The sequence below is a fragment of the Haemaphysalis longicornis genome, unplaced genomic scaffold (assembly GCF_048455015.1).
Source record: "Haemaphysalis longicornis isolate Haplotype H1 unplaced genomic scaffold, Haemaphysalis longicornis Haplotype H1 scaffold_1, whole genome shotgun sequence".
Taxonomy (NCBI): Eukaryota; Metazoa; Arthropoda; class Arachnida; order Ixodida; family Ixodidae; genus Haemaphysalis; species Haemaphysalis longicornis.
In genome coordinates, this window is record NW_027526203.1 from 358,056,174 (window position 1) to 358,077,196 (window position 21,023).

The 21,023-nt window shown below is 50.1% G+C and overlaps 1 protein-coding gene and 25 non-coding genes across 26 annotated transcripts; all 26 read right to left on the reverse strand.

The window, feature by feature from the left end:
* Window positions 1-84: 84 nt before the first annotated feature.
* Trnaf-gaa (transfer RNA phenylalanine (anticodon GAA)) lies at window positions 85-157 on the reverse strand. Its single transcript has one exon. It is a non-coding gene; the product is annotated as a tRNA-Phe (tRNA).
* A 93-nt stretch (window positions 158-250) lies between these two features.
* Window positions 251-323, reverse strand: Trnaf-gaa (transfer RNA phenylalanine (anticodon GAA)). Its single transcript has one exon. It is a non-coding gene; the product is annotated as a tRNA-Phe (tRNA).
* A 93-nt stretch (window positions 324-416) lies between these two features.
* Trnaf-gaa (transfer RNA phenylalanine (anticodon GAA)) lies at window positions 417-489 on the reverse strand. The gene has a single exon. It is a non-coding gene; the product is annotated as a tRNA-Phe (tRNA).
* A 93-nt stretch (window positions 490-582) lies between these two features.
* On the reverse strand, window positions 583-655 carry Trnaf-gaa (transfer RNA phenylalanine (anticodon GAA)). Its single transcript has one exon. It is a non-coding gene; the product is annotated as a tRNA-Phe (tRNA).
* A 93-nt stretch (window positions 656-748) lies between these two features.
* Trnaf-gaa (transfer RNA phenylalanine (anticodon GAA)) lies at window positions 749-821 on the reverse strand. Its single transcript has one exon. It is a non-coding gene; the product is annotated as a tRNA-Phe (tRNA).
* Window positions 822-914: 93 nt separating this feature from the next.
* On the reverse strand, window positions 915-987 carry Trnaf-gaa (transfer RNA phenylalanine (anticodon GAA)). The gene has a single exon. It is a non-coding gene; the product is annotated as a tRNA-Phe (tRNA).
* Window positions 988-1,080: 93 nt separating this feature from the next.
* Window positions 1,081-1,153, reverse strand: Trnaf-gaa (transfer RNA phenylalanine (anticodon GAA)). Its single transcript has one exon. It is a non-coding gene; the product is annotated as a tRNA-Phe (tRNA).
* A 93-nt stretch (window positions 1,154-1,246) lies between these two features.
* On the reverse strand, window positions 1,247-1,319 carry Trnaf-gaa (transfer RNA phenylalanine (anticodon GAA)). The gene has a single exon. It is a non-coding gene; the product is annotated as a tRNA-Phe (tRNA).
* A 93-nt stretch (window positions 1,320-1,412) lies between these two features.
* Trnaf-gaa (transfer RNA phenylalanine (anticodon GAA)) lies at window positions 1,413-1,485 on the reverse strand. Its single transcript has one exon. It is a non-coding gene; the product is annotated as a tRNA-Phe (tRNA).
* Window positions 1,486-1,578: 93 nt separating this feature from the next.
* Window positions 1,579-1,651, reverse strand: Trnaf-gaa (transfer RNA phenylalanine (anticodon GAA)). The gene has a single exon. It is a non-coding gene; the product is annotated as a tRNA-Phe (tRNA).
* Window positions 1,652-1,744: 93 nt separating this feature from the next.
* On the reverse strand, window positions 1,745-1,817 carry Trnaf-gaa (transfer RNA phenylalanine (anticodon GAA)). Its single transcript has one exon. It is a non-coding gene; the product is annotated as a tRNA-Phe (tRNA).
* Window positions 1,818-1,910: 93 nt separating this feature from the next.
* On the reverse strand, window positions 1,911-1,983 carry Trnaf-gaa (transfer RNA phenylalanine (anticodon GAA)). The gene has a single exon. It is a non-coding gene; the product is annotated as a tRNA-Phe (tRNA).
* Window positions 1,984-2,076: 93 nt separating this feature from the next.
* On the reverse strand, window positions 2,077-2,149 carry Trnaf-gaa (transfer RNA phenylalanine (anticodon GAA)). The gene has a single exon. It is a non-coding gene; the product is annotated as a tRNA-Phe (tRNA).
* Window positions 2,150-2,242: 93 nt separating this feature from the next.
* Trnaf-gaa (transfer RNA phenylalanine (anticodon GAA)) lies at window positions 2,243-2,315 on the reverse strand. The gene has a single exon. It is a non-coding gene; the product is annotated as a tRNA-Phe (tRNA).
* A 562-nt stretch (window positions 2,316-2,877) lies between these two features.
* LOC144154979 (uncharacterized) lies at window positions 2,878-7,536 on the reverse strand. The gene has a single exon (XM_077686140.1). The coding sequence runs from the start codon at window positions 7,407-7,409 to the stop codon at window positions 6,375-6,377; it is 1,035 nt and encodes a 344-aa protein (XP_077542266.1). The 5' UTR covers window positions 7,410-7,536; the 3' UTR covers window positions 2,878-6,374.
* Window positions 7,537-7,707: 171 nt separating this feature from the next.
* On the reverse strand, window positions 7,708-7,780 carry Trnaf-gaa (transfer RNA phenylalanine (anticodon GAA)). The gene has a single exon. It is a non-coding gene; the product is annotated as a tRNA-Phe (tRNA).
* A 93-nt stretch (window positions 7,781-7,873) lies between these two features.
* On the reverse strand, window positions 7,874-7,946 carry Trnaf-gaa (transfer RNA phenylalanine (anticodon GAA)). Its single transcript has one exon. It is a non-coding gene; the product is annotated as a tRNA-Phe (tRNA).
* A 93-nt stretch (window positions 7,947-8,039) lies between these two features.
* Trnaf-gaa (transfer RNA phenylalanine (anticodon GAA)) lies at window positions 8,040-8,112 on the reverse strand. Its single transcript has one exon. It is a non-coding gene; the product is annotated as a tRNA-Phe (tRNA).
* A 93-nt stretch (window positions 8,113-8,205) lies between these two features.
* Trnaf-gaa (transfer RNA phenylalanine (anticodon GAA)) lies at window positions 8,206-8,278 on the reverse strand. The gene has a single exon. It is a non-coding gene; the product is annotated as a tRNA-Phe (tRNA).
* Window positions 8,279-8,371: 93 nt separating this feature from the next.
* Window positions 8,372-8,444, reverse strand: Trnaf-gaa (transfer RNA phenylalanine (anticodon GAA)). Its single transcript has one exon. It is a non-coding gene; the product is annotated as a tRNA-Phe (tRNA).
* A 93-nt stretch (window positions 8,445-8,537) lies between these two features.
* Trnaf-gaa (transfer RNA phenylalanine (anticodon GAA)) lies at window positions 8,538-8,610 on the reverse strand. Its single transcript has one exon. It is a non-coding gene; the product is annotated as a tRNA-Phe (tRNA).
* Window positions 8,611-8,703: 93 nt separating this feature from the next.
* On the reverse strand, window positions 8,704-8,776 carry Trnaf-gaa (transfer RNA phenylalanine (anticodon GAA)). Its single transcript has one exon. It is a non-coding gene; the product is annotated as a tRNA-Phe (tRNA).
* A 93-nt stretch (window positions 8,777-8,869) lies between these two features.
* On the reverse strand, window positions 8,870-8,942 carry Trnaf-gaa (transfer RNA phenylalanine (anticodon GAA)). Its single transcript has one exon. It is a non-coding gene; the product is annotated as a tRNA-Phe (tRNA).
* A 93-nt stretch (window positions 8,943-9,035) lies between these two features.
* Trnaf-gaa (transfer RNA phenylalanine (anticodon GAA)) lies at window positions 9,036-9,108 on the reverse strand. Its single transcript has one exon. It is a non-coding gene; the product is annotated as a tRNA-Phe (tRNA).
* A 93-nt stretch (window positions 9,109-9,201) lies between these two features.
* On the reverse strand, window positions 9,202-9,274 carry Trnaf-gaa (transfer RNA phenylalanine (anticodon GAA)). Its single transcript has one exon. It is a non-coding gene; the product is annotated as a tRNA-Phe (tRNA).
* Window positions 9,275-9,367: 93 nt separating this feature from the next.
* Trnaf-gaa (transfer RNA phenylalanine (anticodon GAA)) lies at window positions 9,368-9,440 on the reverse strand. Its single transcript has one exon. It is a non-coding gene; the product is annotated as a tRNA-Phe (tRNA).
* Between the last annotated feature and the right edge of the window lie 11,583 nt (window positions 9,441-21,023).

The following is a 21,023-nucleotide window of genomic DNA, read 5'->3' on the forward strand; positions in this document are numbered from 1 at the left end:
GCTGGCAGGTGTTTTCACGAGGATTGCAATGACGGAAAATGAGCGATATAAAATTAAGTGTAGTCAGCAGAAAAAGAAATCACGTGCCGAAACCCGGGATCGAACCAGGGACCTTTAGATCTTCAGTCTAACGCTCTCCCAACTGAGCTATTTCGGCGGGGTGAGGGCTGGCAGGTGTTTTCACGAGGACTGCAATGACGGAAAATGAGCGATATAAAATTAAGTGTAGTCAGCAGAAAAAGGAAACACGTGCCGAAACCCGGGATCGAACCAGGGACCTTTAGACCTTCAGTCAAACGCTCTCCCAACTGAGCTATTTCGGCGGGGTGAGGGCTGGCAGGTGTTTTCACGAGGACTGCAATGACGGAAAATGAGCGATATAAAATTAAGTGTAGTCAGCAGAAAAAGGAAACACGTGCCGAAACCCGGGATCGAACCACGGACCTTCAGATCTTCAGTCTAACGCTCTCCCAACTGAGCTATTTCGGCGGGGTGAGGGCTGGCAGGTGTTTTCACGAGGACAGCAATGACGGAAAATGAGCGATATAAAATTAAGTGTAGCCAGCAGAAAAAGGAAACACGTGCCGAAACCCGGGATCGAACCAGGGACCTTTAGATCTTCAGTCTAACGCTCTCCCAACTGAGCTATTTCGGCGGGGTGAGGGCTGGCAGGTATTTTCATGAGGACTGCAATGACGAAAAATGAGCGATATAAAATTAAGCGTATTCAGCAGAAAAAGGAAACACGTGCCGAAACCCGGGATCGAACCAGGGACCTTTAGATCTTCAGTCTAACGCTCTCCCAACTGAGCTATTTCGGCGGGGTGAGGGCCGGCAGGTGTTTTCACGAGGATTGCAATGACGGAAAATGAGCGATATAAAATTAAGTGTAGTCAGCAGAAAAAGGAAACACGTGCCGAAACCCGGGATCGAACCAGGGACCTTTAGATCTTCAGTCTAACGCTCTCCCAACTGAGCTATTTCGGCGGGGTGAGGGCTGGCAGGTGTTTTCACGAGGACTGCAGTGACGGAAAATGAGCGATATAAAATTAAGTGTAGTCAGCAGAAAAAGGAAACACGTGCCGAAACCCGGGATCGAACCAGGGACCTTTAGATCTTCAGTCTAACGCTCTCCCAACTGAGCTATTTCGGCTGGGTGAAGGCTGGCAGGTGTTTTCACGAGGACTGCAATGACGGAAAATGAGCGATATAAAATTAAGTGTAGTCAGCAGAAAAAGGAAACACGTGCCGAAACCCGGGATCGAACCAGGGACCTTTAGATCTTCAGTCTAACGCTCTCCCAACTGAGCTATTTCGGCTGGGTGAAGGCTGGCAGGTGTTTTCACGAGGACTGCAATGACGGAAAATGAGCGATATAAAATTAAGCGTATTCAGCAGAAAAAGGAAACACGTGCCGAAACCCGGGATCGAACCAGGGACCTTTAGATCTTCAGTCTAACGCTCTCCCAACTGAGCTATTTCGGCAGGGCGAGGGGTGAGTGGTGTTTTCACGAGGACTGCAATGACGGAAAATGAGCGATATAAAATTAAGCGTATTCAGCAGAAAAAGGAAACACGTGCCGAAACCCGGGATCGAACCAGGGACCTTTAGATCTTCAGTCTAACGCTCTCCCAACTGAGCTATTTCGGCGGGGTGAGGGCTAGCAGGTGTTTTCACGAGGATTGCAATGACGGAAAATGAGCGATATAAAATTAAGTGTAGTCAGCAGAAAAAGGAAACACGTGCCGAAACCCGGGATCGAACCAGGGTCCTTTAGATCTTCAGTCTAACGCTCTCCCAACTGAGCTATTTCGGCAGGGTGAGGGCTGGCAGGTGTTTTCACGAGGACTGCAGTGACGGAAAATGAGCGATATAAAATTAAGTGTAGTCAGCAGAAAAAGGAAACACGTGCCGAAACCCGGGATCGAACCAGGGACCTTTAGATCTTCAGTCTAACGCTCTCCCAACTGAGCTATTTCGGCTGGGTGAAGGCTGGCAGGTGTTTTCACGAGGACTGCAATGACGGAAAATGAGCGATATAAAATTAAGCGTATTCAGCAGAAAAAGGAAACACGTGCCGAAACCCGGGATCGAACCAGGGACCTTTAGATCTTCAGTCTTACGCTCTCCCAACTGAGCTATTCCGGCGGGGTGAGGGCTGGCAGGTGTTTTCATGAGGACTGCAATGACGGAAAATGAGCGATACAAAATTAAGCGTATTCAGCAGAAAAAGGAAACACGTGCCGAAACCCGGGATCGAACCAGGGACCTTTAGATCTTCAGTCTAACGCTCTCCCAACTGAGCTATTTCGGCGGGGTGAGGGCTGGCAGGTGTTTTCACGAGGATTGCAATGACGGAAAATGAGCGATATAAAATTAAGTGTAGTCAGCAGAAAAAGAAAACACGTGCCGAAACCCGGGATCGAACCAGGGACCTTTAGATCTTCAGTCTAACGCTCTCCCAACTGAGCTATTTCTTTTTTTTTTTTTTTTTTTTTTGTTTTTTCTTTATTGCCACACTCTGACAGAGAACAAGCACACAAAGCAAGGAAAACAGGTACACAAAGCTGTAACATACACTGATAAAACTGCTAACAGTCTTTTGCTAGCAGGAAATGGCTAAAACTGGTTAAGGTTTGTCAGCGACTCCATTACTGGAAGCCATTCCGGGGGGTCAGGCTGTGTCTTCCAAACCTCTACAATCAAACGAACAGTTTCTCCAAAGTATTCCTTGGAACGCTTAGCACCAACATCGCGGTGGCGTATAGCCATGCGAGATTTCCATATGCCGTGCAGAGCCAAAACCATCACCACATCATACGGCAACCCGCCGTCATTCTCGATGGGTATAAACCTGATTCCGTAGGCGTCTAGAGGGAAATCTTTCTTCAAAGTCCTCTGAAGCACATCCCAAAAAAAGACCCCATCCCAACACTCTAAAAACACGTGTTCTACTGTCTCCGGCTTTTTGCACGGATAACAGTCAACCCCCCACGGAACGTCCAGTCCTTTCTCTTTTTGCCACGTTTTGACTGGTAGGACACCCGCGTGGAGCTTAAAAAAGAACGTTTTCACCCATGGCGGTACCGCCATAGATTTCACGCGTTTAAGCACATCCTGGCCTGGCCCTGCACAGTACATTGACCGGTACAGTGGAACTGGAAATACAGAGTCAACGAGATCATTATACAATTTTTTCCGCGTGACGCTACATAGGTATTCCATCGTGAAGCGGGCACGCAAAAACTGGGTCGCTTGAAACACTTCGCGGAAGTATCCCTTCATTGTCGAGACAGGAAAACGTGCTGACGCTATAACAAAATCGGGTAACACCACAGACAACTTCATTTGGCAAACAGTACGCAAAAAGGGGTCTTGTACATCCCGAAGGAAAAGAAAACGATTGACAACCTGTCGCAAAAACAAATGAGACAAGGAAAGGCCCCCGCGACGCACGCGCCGAAACAAGTTCGTTCGACTTGTTTTTTCCCACGTGGACTCCCAAATCAACACGGCGAAAACGCGGTGCAACGCCTGCACATGCGCACGCGAACAGTGTAACACCTGGAGCACGTACCATATTTTGCTTATCAAGAACACATTGCAGACTGAGCCTCTTGCAAAAATGGAGAGCCCAGTGCCTTGCCATTTTTCTGCTTTATCGCGCAATTCAGCTGTCTGTCTGCGCCAATAGGGATCACTGTCCTCGTAGTTTTCGAGAGGCACACCTAGGTATCTGGTTGGCGTCGTCTGCCAGCTTATACTTTCAAACACCTCAGGGGCATCTTGCCATTGGCCGTGCCAGAAACCTAAACATTTTTGCCAGTTCACACTGCTGGCACTGTATTTACAGAAGACCTTTAGTGTCTTTACAGCTTCGCTTATGCTGCTTTTATCAACAAAGAAAAGTGCAATGTCGTCGGCATAGGCCAACACACGCACCTCACACGACTGTAGTCGAAAGCCGTTGATGGTTTTGCTTCCAATAACACTCAAACAAAACGCTTCTACATATACACAGAAAAGCAATGGGGACAATGGGCAACCCTGACGTACGCCACGTTGAACCTGCACTGCTTTGCTGAGGGACTTGTTCACAACGAGGCTAGTTGAACACCCACTATACGCCATGCGTACTCCTTGAAGAATAACAGCCCCTACATTTATGTGCTCTAACATGGCTATAAGGAGCTCGTGTGATACCTGATCGAACGCCTTCTCCAGGTCTACCTGAAGCATTGCTAGAGAACCTTGAGTGCTGTCGCAACACTCAAGAACGCTTCGAGCAGTATGAATGTTCGTTACTATCGACCGCCCCTTTATACCACATGTTTGATGCGGTCCAACGATGTCCCTAATAACAGTCTGCAAGCGACTCGCCAGAATTTTCATTAAAATCTTATAGTCTACATTAGTGAGACTGATTGGGCGATACCCAGATACAGCTCGGAGTTTGGCGTCATCATCTGACTTAGGAATAAAAATGGTGTGCGACTCATGAAAAGACGGTGGCAGCACACCATTCTGATACGCCTCAGCGTATAACGTACACAACACCGGACTTAGGCACTCTTTAAACTTTTTATAGAATGCAGCGCTTAGCCCATCGGGGCCAGGCGTCTTTCCCGGGCTCAAGTCCTCTATAGCTTTTCTTACTTCATTCTCCGTTATGTCTGTTTCGAGCAGTGCTGACACCTCTTTGTTTAGGCATGGCAACAATCTCAAAAATTCATCCTTAAACGCCACGACATCAATAGCGTGACGTGCAAACAGCTTGTCGTAAAAGTTACGAAAATAGCGTTCTATGCTGGCTTGGTCCTTGTACAAGACGCCTTCGCTTTCTATTTCCACTATCGCATTTCTGCGAGCGTACTTTTTCTCGGAGCATAAGGCTCTTTTGGTCGGCGCCTCTCCCAGCAGCATCTTTTCTGCTCTTGCGCGAACAAGCGCGCCATGATATTTGCCCTGATCTAAGACCTCGAGCTGTGCTTTAACATTCTGTATGTCATCTCTGCACGTCCCCGGCGATTTACATTCTGCTACAATAAGAGCATCGAGATTACTTCGTAGCGTGGCTTCTTTCTTTTTCTCGTCGCTCTTCATTACAGAAGAACGTTCAAGGCCTTTTAGCTTAACTTCTTGTTTAAACAGCTCCCACTTCCGAATGAAGTTCGTCACTCCTGAGCTGCTAAATGAGGTCCGTGCGCATGCGTCAACCGCCTCGACAAATTTATCATCTTGCAGAAGTTTGTTGTTCATTTTCCACAAACCCCAGGAGAACGCGTTTCCACGTTTAGCGGCCCTGCCTAGTGTTAACGACACCAGACAATGGTCGCTAAATGAAACTGGGGTCACTTCGTAATTGTCACATTCACGTACGAGTTCTACGGAAAGATACACCCTGTCGAGCCGCGCATGACTATTGCCCTGAAAGTGTGTATAGCGAACGGTGCCTGCATTGCTCATACTATCACCTGCATCTTCCAGGGCGCAGCCGGCTACTATCTCATTCAGTACCACCGTACTGGCGTCCCTGAAATTGGTCGTGCTGCTTTTGTCGCGCGCTGAGCAAACACAATTATAATCGCCCATTAAAATTAAGAGCCGTTCCGTCTCACACCATGGACGCATTTCTTCAAAGAAAGCCTTCCTTTCGGCTGTATTGGTGGGCCCGTAGACACATATTACACGCCATTCATTGGAACAATACTCCAAGTCGCACACAACATACCGCCCCGTTTCCGAGGCGGTGACAGTCTTTAGAGCGGCCCCTAAGCTTCTCCGAATTAGAAGTGCGCAACCCGCAGAAAACCCGACTGCATGCGACACGCAAACATCATAGCGCGCAATAAAGGGCCGCACCATACGATCCGTCTGGTCCTCCCTCCCAACTTTGGTCTCTTGCAAGGCCACGATGTCCAAATCCTCATCTGTTACGAGTCGATACACCTGATTTTGACGTCTCCGATCCGAAAATCCCCTGACGTTAAGCGTGGCGATGCGCATTGGTTTGCTCAAATAAACCATGTTTAGGAGGGAGCTAGACTTATTCCACAACACTTACATTCATGCAGCACGAAAAAGAAAGACGCTTCGTCAACTGCAAACATCCCATACACGCTCCAAAATCTCGCACTTATAAAACATTCGTATGGCCTGCGGGATTCACGGCAACTACAATACACACTGCCACCCTCCCCCCAGCCAAACCTAAAGATGAAAGCATAAGCATCACGAACACAATACCCCCTCCAAAAATACTGCCTTGACCCAACTACACTGTTGCGTTTAGTTCGTTGGCGATTCAAAACAGCAGCGCAACAACCAACACAGAGAAACAGGATGGCGACTACCTTTCGTAGTGACGTGCTGGCTAAGTGGGCGAAGCCGGAGTTTTCGTTCGGTCTGGAGGGACGTTGGGCTTCGGCTTGAAGCTCGGACGTCTCACTGAAACCGCTTTAGCCGGGGGCTCCTCGCTGCTGGTGAGTCCGTCAACCTGCTCTGTGTCGTTGCTTTCGCGTTGTCGTTTTGCCACGGCCCCACTCAGGTCCATTTGCACGGCTTCGGCTGCTAGAGCCGACACCTCCGTCGTCCCCTGCCTTGCCGCTCCGGTGCCGTTGTCCTCGTTCGACGAGACGTGAGGGGGAGGCGTCTTCGGCTCGACCGGCTGCTCCTTTTCAGGAACGCGCTGGCCAGCCTCGGCCTCGACCCGCCCCGCCGACGTCGACTCCTTCACCACCTTGTCGGCTACTCCTGCAGCTGTCTCCTCCGCTTCTGCCTCGTCCATGAGGTTTTCGCGGAGGTCGTCCTCCCTCGCTGGACCGGTGACGCTGGCATAGGACTTAACGCAGGCGCTTGCATCATGCCCGAAGCGACGGCACGAAGAACACTTCGGAACCTTGCATTCTCGCCTGACGTGCCCCTTGAGGTTGCAACGTAAGCACTGCGGGGCCCTTCCGGCGACGACGACGAGGGCCTTGTCACCCGCCACACGAAGTTCGTGCGGCAGGTCGTCGATGGTCACGCCCGCCTTCAACTTCAGGGTCACCGTCCGAAGTGTCGAGCCCTTGTCTTGGATGCCTTCGACGCGCCACCGCTCCCTGCGCACCTCGCCGACACGCCCGTAGGGTGCCAGCGCAGCGCGAACGGCGTCGTCCGGCACGTTGTGCAGCAGCCAGTGAAGCTTGAGGCGGGCTTCTTGATTCGACGGGTCGATAACAAGGCACCGACGATCCTTCACCTTGATATCAGCGAGCGCAGAAATCTTCTTTACACCCTCCGCCGACTTGAACGTCACTGCCCAAACGTGACTCATCTGGTACGCCCCCAAAGCCACGACGTCGGGGAGCAGTTCCAGACGAGCCAAAACGTCCCGAAAATCCTCAACACGGTAAGGCCGGGCACGCATGTCGGCATGAAGAAAAACCGTGTTTAAAACCGACTGACCTGAAGGAAACTGTGGCAAAAGTACTTGATAATCATCAGCATCCTGGGCAAATTTCCTGTTACCGCGGGCCGAAAGGCCCGCTGAAGCCGCTCCTTGGGCGGAGCTCGACATTCTGCGACCGCTCGCTAGCGCTACCGGAAGCAGAATCCAACTGAGCTATTTCGGCGGGGTGAGGGCTGGCAGGTGTTTTCACGAGGACTGCAATGACGGAAAATGAGCGATATAAAATTAAGTGTAGTCAGCAGAAAAAGGAAACACGTGCCGAAACCCGGGATCGAACCAGGGACCTTTAGACCTTCAGTCAAACGCTCTCCCAACTGAGCTATTTCGGCGGGGTGAGGGCTGGCAGGTGTTTTCACGAGGACTGCAATGACGGAAAATGAGCGATATAAAATTAAGTGTAGTCAGCAGAAAAAGGAAACACGTGCCGAAACCCGGGATCGAACCAGGGACCTTCAGATCTTCAGTCTAACGCTCTCCCAACTGAGCTATTTCGGCGGGGTGAGGGCTGGCAGGTGTTTTCACGAGGACTGCAATGACGGAAAATGAGCGATATAAAATTAAGTGTAGTCAGCAGAAAAAGGAAACACGTGCCGAAACCCGGGATCGAACCAGGGACCTTTAGATCTTCAGTCTAACGCTCTCCCAACTGAGCTATTTCGGCGGGGTGAGGGCTGGCAGGTATTTTCATGAGGACTGCAATGACGGAAAATGAGCGATATAAAATTAAGCGTATTCAGCAGAAAAAGGAAACACGTGCCGAAACCCGGGATCGAACCAGGGACCTTTAGATCTTCAGTCTAACGCTCTCCCAACTGAGCTATTTCGGCGGGGTGAGGGCCGGCAGGTGTTTTCACGAGGATTGCAATGACGGAAAATGAGCGATATAAAATTAAGTGTAGTCAGCAGAAAAAGGAAACACGTGCCGAAACCCGGGATCGAACCAGGGACCTTTAGATCTTCAGTCTGACGCTCTCCCAACTGAGCTATTTCGGCGGGGTGAGGGCTGGCAGATGTTTTCACGAGGACTGCAGTGACGGAAAATGAGCGATATAAAATTAAGTGTAGTCAGCAGAAAAAGGAAACACATGCCGAAACCCGGGATCGAACCAGCGACCTTTAGATCTTCAGTCTAACGCTCTCCCAACTGAGCTATTTCGGCTGGGTGAAGGCTGGCAGGTGTTTTCACGAGGACTGCAATGACGGAAAATGAGCGATATAAAATTAAGTGTAGTCAGCAGAAAAAGGAAACACGTGCCGAAACCCGGGATCGAACCAGGGACCTTTAGATCTTCAGTCTAACGCTCTCCCAACTGAGCTATTTCGGCTGGGTGAAGGCTGGCAGGTGTTTTCACGAGGACTGCAATGACGGAAAATGAGCGATATAAAATTAAGCGTATTCAGCAGAAAAAGGAAACACGTGCCGAAACCCGGGATCGAACCAGGGACCTTTAGATCTTCAGTCTAACGCTCTCCCAACTGAGCTATTTCGGCAGGGCGAGGGGTGACTGGTGTTTTCACGAGGACTGCAATGACGGAAAATGAGCGATATAAAATTAAGCGTATTCAGCAGAAAAAGGAAACACGTGCCGAAACCCGGGATCGAACCAGGGACCTTTAGATCTTCAGTCTAACGCTCTCCCAACTGAGCTATTTCGGCGGGGTGAGGGCTGGCAGGTGTTCTCACGAGGATTGCAATGACGGAAAATGAGCGATATAAAATTAAGTGTAGTCAGCAGAAAAAGGAAACACGTGCCGAATCCCGGGATCGAACCAGGGACCTTTAGATCTTCAGTCTAACGCTCTCCCAACTGAGCTATTTCGGCGGGGTGAGGGCTGGCAGGTGTTTTCACGAGGACTGCAGTGACGGAAAATGAGCGATATAAAATTAAGTGTAGTCAGCAGAAAAAGGAAACACGTGTCGAAACCCGGGATCGAACCAGGGACCTTTAGATCTTCAGTCTAACGCTCTCCCAACTGAGCTATTTCGGCAGGGCGAGGGGTGAGTGGTGTTTTCACGAGGACAGCAATGACGGCGAATGAGGGATATAAAATTAAGTGTATTCAGCAGAAAAAGGAAACACGTGCCGAGCCTCGGGATCAGACGAGGGACCTCTAGATATGCAGTCTTATGCTCCCCGAATTGAGCTATTTCGGCTTTTTTTGATTTCCGGTCTTAGACATAGTCCAGAAGCAAGGCACGTATAATAAAAGCGCTGGATTTACGTAAGCCAGCGTAATATGACTAAAAACTGGGTATAGGCAATATATTTTCAAGTTCATGCAACCACCAGGCGCACATTGTTGAATATTCCACATTTCTGCAATACGTTGGGCAGTCTCGCGGAAATACTGCCTTGCCGGCCTTTTGTCTACGTCACAGTGACGAGACTCCGTTCGTGACCTCCATATTTTATGAATTACCAGCGACATCACAATTTCATAAGGGACTTCATTATCGTTTTGCACCGCTAAAAACCGGATGTCATATGGGTTCAATGAAAACTCCTTTTTCAACGTTCGCTGAAGAACGTCCCACAAAAACAGCCCATCCAAACAATCCAAAAAACATGTTTCACCGTCTCGGGCTTCTTGCACAAAGAACAGCCCACTCCCCATGGCGCGGACAGACCCTTCTCTAACATCCATGTTTTGACTGGTAATACTCCATCATGCAGTTTCCAGAAAAACATTTTAACACCAGGAGGAATGGTCATAGCTCTTACACGTTTCAAAACGTTCTGCCCGGGACCCACCGGAAACATGGGTCGGTATAAAGGAACCTGAAAACCGATTTCAGCTAGGCCGTTGTACAACTTTTTCTTCGACAGGAAGCTCATGCCCTCCATGAAGAAACGCACACACAGAAATAGTGTCGCTTGCACTTCCTTTAAATATCCATGTACTCCTCCGTTGTAGGTTTGACATGACGTAATTAAGAATTGGGGCAACAGTTTTCTTAACCTGACTTGAATGACAGTGCGCAGGAAGAGGACCTTTACTTCACGCAAGAAAAAGAAACAATTTGCCACTTGCCCCAGAGAAATATGCGAGCGATAAACTGCCTTCTCGTGGTCGTCGAAAAAGATTCGTTCTGCTCGCCCTTTCCAAGGACGAGCCCCAAACAAAAACTGCATGAACGCTATGCATCCCCTGAACATCGGCACGCGAACAATGGGTCACTTGCAAAACGTACCACATCTTCCCAAAGAAAAACATGTTGCACACTGTTGCGTGCGCAACCATCCACAACGCACGGCCCTTCCCTTACTAGTTTTCTGCTTTATCACGCAGCGCCGTCGTCTGGCTTATCCAGTATGGGTTGCAATCAATTAAGCTATTTCGGCGGGGTGAAGGCTAACGGGTGTTTTCACGAGGACTGCAATGACGGCAAATGAGTGATATGAATTAAGCGTATTGAGCTGAAAAATGAAACACGTGCCGAAACCCGGGATTGAACCAGAGACCTTTAGATCTTCATAACGCTCTGCCAACTGAGCTTTTTTTGTCAAACAGTAACTTTATTAATATGAATAAGTAAGGGTACAGTCGACATGGAAATATGAAGGCGCGCGAGCGGCTAGATGTTCACACATTGATATGTACAAAAAATATCTCGGTTACAGGTGAGAAGCCGTTGGTACAAAGCTTGTATCATGAAAAAATAAGAAAAAGCTCATTGGTCAATGTTTACATTTGGAAATGCAGTGTCTATTTCGGTTTTTGATTGCCTGGCTCTGACAATACACAACAAATTCGAGATCAGCATGTAAAAAATTACACAAGAAAAGGGTGATGATGCCTAACGAGGGGCTAGCGTTGTTAGTGAAAATTCCCTAAATGGCGTGAGCTGCACTATTTCTGGCCGCAACACAGGCGATACCTGCGGAGATTTAATTAGTTAAACAAAGCATCCAACGCTTTCTTTAAAATACTGATTTACAGAACAGCCATCAACATCGGTGTAGAGCCTTGCTATGTGAGAACGCCATATTCTCTGGAGGCACAGTGCCATGACTAAGTCGTAAGGCACCCAGTACTCCTGATCTTCGATGAGCTACCGTGTACCGGGTGCAGTAGAAAATTCTAACGAGGCGTCCTTTGAAGGGCATGCCAAACATATTCCGCCTCCCAACAATGCAAGAAACCGGGGTCCATTGTCTCCGTAATTTTCCCGGGTGTAACCCAAAGAAAAAAGACTTGAGCCATCCCCTGGCTGTAGCTGCATGCTTTTCACCCTTATCAGCGCATCGTGGCCGGGTCTCTACAGTACATAGCTCTGTACAAGGTCACAGTGAAGACAGCATCCACAATATACTTATACAGGGTTTTCCGCGTCACTGCGCTTAAATATACTTTCAAAAAATATACAGTCAAAAAGTTCACACTCACGACTACTACTTTTAAAAAATCCAAATTTGCCACCTGATATGCACACTCAGTGGGGACAGCATAATTAGGGAGAATCCTGCCCAGCCTGAGTTGACAAATCGTATGGAGTAAAGGGTCTGTCATGTTTCTTAAAAAAAGTGTATTTACTAGTTGTCGCACAAATAAGTGCCTGTACTTGTTATCTTCCATACGCCTGAACAGGTTGCTGCGGCTGCACTTCTCCCTGGTTTTGCACATTTGTGCGAGAACACTGCAACAATTGCATCACATACCACAGTTTACAAAATAAAAACAATTTGCACACTGCTGCTCTACCAAAGGTTGATAGATAAGGCCCGTTCCACTATCTGACTTTGCGCTAGTCTCCAGGGTTTGTTCACGCCAGTAAGGTGCACTAAGGTATTTTACTGTAGTTGTTAACCAGCTTACGTTGGATAAAGTGTCGGGGGTTGATCGCCATTTGCCATGCTGGAACCCCATGCACTTACCAAAATCGGCGGGACAAGAACACGTGTTTTCATGAGGAGTGCTTTGTCGGCGAACACATGAAACAAAATTAAAGCGGATAGAGAAAAGAAGAAGACTTATGCGAAAAACCGCGATGAAACCATGGACCTCTCGACCTTCAATCTAACGCTCTCCCAACTGAGCTACTTGGGCTTTTTTTTATTTCCTGTATGAACACCAGAACAACAGTTCATCAATGGTAAGTTACAAATCGCCGACCATGCTTTCGCTTGCGGAAGGCTTTAAAATCAACATCAACAGTGCGCAAATCCTCCAGAATTGTTAACCATTCCAGTTCTAGGTCCTGGGTTGTAGCGACGTCATACATCGAAGTCATGCTCTGGGCGAAATATCTGCTCACGGTTTTGGCGTATACGTCAGCATGACGTACAGCAAAGCGTGACCTCCAAATCGAATGCAATCCTACAACCATTATGAGATCATATGGCACGCCTGTAGCGAAAGGGAACGAGGAGACCAGACGCCCGGCTATCCAAGATGGCTACGACCGACTCCCGCGAGAGCCGCGCTCGTGGAGCGAGCTCCCGCTGGCTGCGCTCGTGGCGCACTTCGTCCTCTTTATTTAACACACTCCCGCGGCCCCCAAGTTGAGCAGGGACTTGTTGCACCATAACATCTGCGGACCCTGTCGCCGTATCTTAAGTCCCGATGACAGGCGGACGGAAATCCACTGGCGGAAGGAGCATGGTCGCACAACTCCGTCGCGACCGAAAAACCGGTGACGATGGTGGTCGAGTTGCTAGACGGCAGGCATCGGCTTGTCTTCTAGAAACACGACGTCCTCTACTTCGAGCTTGGCTGGCGGCTGTTCTGTCACCTCGTGAGTGAATCGAAGCAGCAGGAGGTATTCCCATATCGGACGGTGCCACAGACGATACCCCTTGGCGGCTTGACGGTGCTGTCAGAGTATGCGCAGCTCGCTGCGAGTCAACAAGAGTTCTAGAAGGCAGAGTTTCTGCTGGAGGCACGTGTTCCCTTTGCTTAGCCAGGAGTGCGCTTGGAACAGCGGGCATGGCTTTGTTCTTTGCCACAGGCTTTTCCGACACAAACGTGGTGATATTGTCCTCCCTCAGAACAAGGCTGTCTGAGTCCTTCCACTGCGTGCCGAGCACTTTCATGATGCAGGGGTCACCTCTCTTCGTTTTAAAATCAAGTTTCACCTTTTGGAAGGACGGATGGTTGGCGACGTCGCTTCTTGGCTCTTCGTTGCGGAGCAAACCTGATCCCGGTGGTTTTCTTTGCGATCCTGAAGTTCGAACGGTTGGGCGGCGGGGTCGTTGAACGTGGAGTTTTCCGTAGTGCCCCGAGTTTCGCTGACTTCCAGGCGGCACATGGACGATCGATCGTTGTCTACGGCGGCGTCTTCCGTGGACGATTCTCCAAGGGAAAGAAAGAGTGCGCTCGAGTGAGCGGTCGAAAGGCTTGAGCTGTCGAGTTGACTACCTAGAACGGTCCAGCCCAGAACCGTCTCTACGGCCATCAGAGTGGGGGAAATTCTCGAAACGTTTACTGTTGCCACCTTCCAATACGCGTCTGAACCGATCAACACGCTGACCTGGTTCTCTCGAAACGTGGGCGCAAGTCGGGCATCCGCAGCAACTTGACCCTGATCGGCCATCACACGAGCGATTTGTTTGCTGACGGGCGGGCTTGTGATGGTGCAGATGCTGGGAACTTCCAGGGCCTCGACTGTGATGTTCTGGCCATCGTGCTGACTTTTAAGTGTCAAAGAGACTCTGTAGACTCTGTTGCACGTAACAGGTGCTCTCGGGCGAGTGTCTCCGAACGTAGAAAGCGTTAGACGTTCGACACCGTTGACCGGACAACAAAGTGCATGGGACACGTCGCATCGAATGAACGTTCGCTGGCTCCCGGTGTCCAACAAAAAGCGAACGAGCAGCTGGTGACTCTTGCCGAGGGCCCATGCACGGCCTGTCTGGAGAAGCACCGACATGGGTCCTGCACCAGTGGTTGACGCGGATGTCACCGCGCTGGCATTATTGATTGCTGCCCCTTTGCTGCGACTTTGCTCCGACTCTGGACTGGTGGGCCCAAACCTTTCCGCAGGGAGCTGGATGTCGCACAGGGACGTGAGGTGGCGACGGGAACAGTGGCTGCAGACAAGACTGTTGGCTGTTCTGCAGTGTCTGGCGAAATGGTTGTGCTTTCCGCACCTGAAACAGCACCTGTTTGCCTGCAGTCGCTTTCGCTTCTCCTCGGGTAATACCGCCGATGTGCAGTGGGCGAGGACGTGGTCCTGAGCGTTGCAAAGTTGACACCTGGGCCGCCCCGCAGAGGGACATTGGGCGCTCAGAGTCATTGCCGTTGGAAGAACGACACGCGGTGGCGACGACTGACCCCTCTCCTGGACGCGGTGCGTTGACGGCAGAGAACGATCGAAGGCGCTCTCCTCTCGAATCTCCTCCTGGACGCGGAGAAAGTCCAGGATCACCTTGATTTCCTTGGATCTGGCGGAAGGGGACGCGGACACCTCGGATGCGTCCTGCTGCGCCTCCTTCAGCCTTTGCCGGTACAGGAGGCCCAGGTCGTGCGGCAAGGTCCGCAGCAGTACGCGATGGAGCACGACGGAGTACTGGTCCGGGGAAACGCCCAGGCCCTCCAACGCGTTTATGCGAAACGTGACCGTGTCGTAGAGGACCCGCAATTTGTCGGTGTCGGCCGAATTCTGCACCGGCTCCAAGGCGAGCAATTTGTCCAGGTGGTCGTCCACTAGTAGGTCTTTCCGCCCAAATCTGTTGGTAATGATTTTGACGGCGAAGTCGTAATTGTCGTCGGCCAGCCTGATGCCCTCGATCGCGTCCTTGGCGGGACCGGTCAAGTACGAGAGAAGGTACTTAAACTTCTCGATGCGTGGCAAAGTCGCGTTCGAATGGATGCTTGACTCGAACTGGTCCCAGAACCCTTGCCAGTCGCGTCGGTCGCCCGAGAAGTTCGGTATCTGGAGCTTCGGGAGTGCGGCGAAGCGGGTCCCCTGCGTTGTCTGAGGGGTGCCCGGTCGAGAATGCGAAGGTGCGCTCCCGCAAAGCTCACCAGACTCGGCTGTAGCTGTGCTGGCTGAAGGGGACGGGCTCGTGACGGAGCGCACGCGCGTGCGAGGGGCGCAGATGCGCTCGTCGTAATCAATAGCATCCAAGACGTCCGCGTCAAATTCCTCTTCTGTGATATCCGCCTGAATCTGGCTGTCCAGCTCGTGCAAGGCTCGCTGCTTGTCGAGAATTATGTCCAGCAGCGTCTGACATTCGAGAGTCGGTGCCCCCGGGTTCTGCAGGAGCGCGTCGAGTGCCGTCATCTTCTTCGTGACGGTGACGCGAAGAACGGCACCAGAGAATTGTGTAGCGAAAGGGAACGAGGAGACCAGACGCCCGGCTATCCAAGATGGCTACGACCGACTCCCGCGAGAGCCGCGCTCGTGGAGCTAGCTCCCGCTGGCTGCGCTAGTGGCGCACTTCGTCCTGTTTATTTAACAACGCCATCACAAAACTCTACGGGAACGAACCGTATGCCCTGTGGTGTTACAGGAAATTATTTCTTTATGGTTCTTTGCAAGACGTCCCAAAAGAAGATGGCAACCCAGCACTCAGTGAAAACGTGTTCCACAGTCTCCGGTTTATTGCATAAAACACACGCACTAGACCAGACCTCGTATAAACCCTTTTCCTGCATCAAGGTTTTCCCTGGAAGCATGTTCGTGGCAGCCTAAAGAAAAAAGTTTTCACGGACATGGGAAAAATATCATCTTTACACGCGACAAAGCATTCTGGCCCGGCCCTTTGCAGGACAATGATCTGTACGGCGGTACAGAAAAAAAATCCTTCGAATCTTTTGTTCGGATTTAGGATCGGAGATGGGCGGTTCGGTTGGGGAGAAGGGAACACGTTTTTTAGGAATACGCAGCTTATCTGCTTCCTGGAGAGTTCAAACAAGTATTATATTAAGGAACCCACCTTCAAAAAATCTTTTTGCATCTTCCCTAACCCCCCCCCCCCCCCGGGAAGAAATCACCTGGAAGCCCTAGCCACCACTGGTCCTACAGGTGCAAATAAAAACGACAGATGCGCACTACCGACGCAGAAATGACGCTGTTGCACTACCCGTAAGAACGGCTCGTTCATATTAAAATGAAAGGAAGCGGGGAACCAGCTGGTGCACAAAACGAAAAAAAGTCCATGCCCTCACGATTCTAAGGTGAGAAACAGGTTATCTCTGCGCATGGGCTCAAAACTGTAACTCCACACAAAGGTAGAGAGTACCGTATGAAGGACTCTCACTTTATTCCTATAGCACAGGCCGGACATGCAAGACGTAGTCAAGCTTTACAAAGAGAAAAACGTTGCTCCCCCATTCTCCCCCCATCTATGATTGCGTGCTACGCTTAATTTCCGGAAGCACTAACTCTCAGTGGGGTTCAGTGTATATTTATTTATTTATTTATTTATTTATTTATTTATTTATTTATTTATTTATTTATTATACCTCAAATACCCCAGTACGGGGTGTTACATGAGGGGTCGGATGTGGTACAGATTTCTTTCGATGGGGGTTTTGAACAGAATGGGGCTTGAATGGTGCAGGACGTCGGGTGGAAAATCATCCCTAAGAGGAACTCCGAAGTCCTGGCCCTCTTCACAATCCCACGTAATTTTCCCCCCCAAAAATTACACCATCTTCCCGTGGGGAACCCTGATGAGGATGCGAAGCATCGTGGCGGTTCCGTGTGGTTCCATTGTGTTGCCGTTATGTTGAGTGATCTGGTTTTTACTAGCGCCAGAGGGAATTCCGCGTCCGGGTCCACACCGGTGGCAAAAGCACGCAAGTGCTGTTGTGTTACGGTGAGTAGGCGGTGGTTCTCGAGGCGCCGAAACTCGTCCATCATGTTCTTGTCGATGTTGTCTCTGTGGTAGAATCGGTAGTCTCCGTCAGCTTTGGTGAGGTAAAGGTTGTTGACATTGGCGCACCGGCTGAGAGCAATGTACACGCCCTCCTCTTCGCAGGAGTGCAATGCACTTCTTAAGCGACCCTGAACCTGCGTCCACCGGCGATGTCCGCGCACGTGGAGATGGGCGCGCGCAGCCTGGCCGCTGACATAGCACATACCCACGTGGGGGATTGGCCAGGAATCTCCTCGTCTTCCTTGGCAACGGGGGGAGATGGGCGCGCGCTGCCTGGCCGCTGACATGGCAAATACCCACGTGGGGGATTGGCCAGGAATCGGGCGTGAGAAGGGCTAATGCACCTGCTTAAAGGAGTACTGACACGAAATTTCAAAGCTGAGATCCGCTCTAGCAATCAAGTACAACGACAACACAAATAGGTGCCTGTGAATAAATGCATCTTTCTTTCTTTGAAGTTGTGTGTGTGTGTGTGATCTCTCTTTCGCGAACATTACCGAACCGCGCAAATTCAACTCGTCCATTCGCACTTTCACATTCTTCCCCTCGGGGAAATGCGGGGAATTTTTTCTCGTTCTTCTTCTTCTTCGGCGGTTCCCCTACGGGAAGATGACGATGGTGGTTGAACGCGAACCTATCTCGTGATGGATTCTTTGGTTGGCCAATCCCTAGGGGCATCCTGCCACAATCAGCATCAGAGGCGCCGCGGACGGGCTGGTTGAGCTGCAAGGCGCGTGGCGCTTCCCGCCACAGCTTTCCCACGGGAAATTCAGCATCCCCATCTAAAGTTTTCAGTTCGTCGTTTCCATTGACGTTCAGCTTCGCGTGCGTTCGTTGTATCAGTAGCTTCTTGACGTAGTTTGGATGAGTCAAGGACATAAGGCGCGTTCGTAGCCCTTGCTCCTGTCCCGGATTTGTAGCGTAGTGGGAAGAGCAACGCGTACCTCCCGTTGCGACCAGAGAGTCGTGGGATCGAAACCGGGCGCCGCTAACTATTTCTTTTTTTTTATAGTGTAGTATCGCGGAGCTGTGGGTGTAAGGAGGAGAGTTGCGCATGCACAGTGAGCGAGTGGACGGCGCCGCCATCAACGACGCAGGACAAGGCGAGCCTAAAAAATGCTCCGCATTTAAAACCTTGGCCGAGTACCCCAGAGACCAAGCCAAAATTCTTAGACTGCTCAAGATTTAAGGCAGTGCCACACACTTCACAAAACTGCCTGGTCAACCTGCCCGTTTCCAAAACATGTTTTTGTCATTGCAAAAGTAGACAATGTCATCGGCGTAAGCTAAGACTTTGACCTACACTGCGCCAGTGAGATTTTCTCTGTGTACCTTTGGATACGAACTGATGCCTAGCACCGAACGAACTTTGTGCGAAAATGCGGCGCGTTAGTAAAGAACAACAAAAAAACTGTCTCCAATCCACGCTGTGAAGGTGATTGCGTACCCGTTTTAATACATCTGATTGAAGCCCGCTCCCGATCCATGATCGCTATAGCGGAGGTGGAAAAGACATCTATAGTATCCCAATATGTGTTTTCATTCACTTCGCTTCACTTTGCTTACCTAAGCAAAGTGAAGCGTTTCAAAAGAGAAACGTTTCTAAAAAAACGAACAGCTCTTTTAGCTCTTTGGAACTCTTGATGACAGTGGCTCTTCGTCCACCCTCTACGTTCTCAAACCACTATTTCATGAACCCACCTGCCAGCACCGCGAAAGAATGCCGCATCGGGGGCTGGCTTTGCTTTCGGAAAAAGAAATACCTATGCACCCTTAGTTCGAAGTCAACATTTACTAAAACCGGCTTTCTCTGGGCTTAAAAAAGGTTTGATCGCCTCATGCGCTCAAAACAAAAATACCAAATAAACGATCCACAGTACTTTTGCACTTAGTTTACCCCAGCAGGATGACAGGGCATCGCCTGTGCCGCGTACCGAACTGAAGGGGAAAAAAACATGGTGTTACATACAAATGCTTGATTTCCGAGCGGAATGTTTCATATTTCTTTTTCGACTTTGTACGTTACCTGTATTTACAACAACACTTAGATATGTGCCGACCTAACTCCTCCATTGGGAGTTAAAAAAACTTTAGTTTTAAAGTCCCACACACCCAACCACGCACTTGAGCACTTCTCTAGGTTAACCTTGGCACCAGACACCACAGAAAACTCTGAGACGCGTTGTACTGCGTGTTGCAATTCTTCCCGAGATTCAAACACCAGGGTCAGATCAACAGCGAAGGAAGGCAAGCAGCTCCTCCCGTTCGTCCCCCATGTTGGCACCACTCACTGCGGCATCGACCTGAACGACAAGACAGAAAGGTTCCAGGTACAAAGTGAAGAGAACGGGCGACATCGTGCATCCTTGTTCAGCGGATATGTTGATCATAGTGACTTGGCCGTTCATAACTGCTGTCGCAACGTTTCTGTAATATGTGGCGACATACCTGAGCAGCTTCTCGCCAATATTGCACCCTTCAAGGAGGCTGAAGAGGAACTTGTGCGACACTATGTTGAACGCCTTGCTGAGGTCTATTGTCAGCACCGCAGTTTCGGCTCCAGTTGCCGACGCGGTTTCACACAACATTCGTATTTTTTACAGGTTGTATGCGATGTGACGCCGTGTGATACCATACGTTTGATGACCTCCCACGTCGTTCTCGACAGCATTGTCTAGTCTTCTCTCTAAAATTCTGGCGAAAATCATAAAGTCAGTAGTCAACAAAGTGATAGGGCGGACGTCGCTAGTATGCCGTTCGAGTGCTTTTTGGGTATCAGCACAGTTAGTCCTTATCTCATTGATGGTGGGATAAGATCCCTTCTCAAAATGTCATCGTAAAAATCCCTCAGGGCTGAGACAAGCACCGTTGTAAACTGTAAAGTGCTGGTGAGGCCATAGCTTCTTGTGTCCAACTATACTGAGTGGCCGAAATTTGAATTCCTTATGGAGGACGCCTGCTGTGAGGGCCTTTCCACAAGCTTAGAAACTGCTATCGGCAGTGCAACCCAGGCTTGCACGCGTACTGTCACAATGTCACCCAAAGTGACAGACTTTGATACCGAACTTGAACGCCTCCGGGCAATTCGATGGCGAGCGGAGCGACGGTACCGGCGTACAAAAGCTGTACACGACCTAAGGGTAGCCAGAAGCACACAAAAGAAGATACAGCGCCGCATCGCTCAGGTTCAGGCACAACTGTGGAAATCATTTTGTTAGTCCCTCGACCCCCAGAAGCCTTTTTCTTCTATATGGAGAGTAGTGCGTGGCATGACGACACCTGTGCAGCAGCGCTACCCTTTCAAGGCTTTGGCACTACATGAAAACCGTATGGAGATAGAAGTCCCAGAAGCTTTCTGCGCGATGGTTGCCTCTAGACCTGATGGCAATCGATCTGCAAGGATCCGTGAAGTCCCCACGTCACACGATCAACGCATGGACGTGCTCTTTTCCATGGAAGAGTTAGAGGCGGCTCTAGCATCCTGCAGGCGTAGCTCATCCCCAGGTCCCTATGGAATCTCCTACTCCACACTTTGCCACCTTGGTCCTCAAGCACGTCAAACTCTTTTGTACATATTTAACAAGACGTGGATGGATGGCATCGTTTCACCGGAGTGGAAAGTAAGCCGTCTGGTCCCCTTACTCAAGCCTGGCAAATCTCCGCTTGACCTTCCATCATACCGTCCAATTGCCCTGGCAAGCTGTCTTTGCAAGGTAAGGAGGAGGAGGAATGCCTTTAATGAATG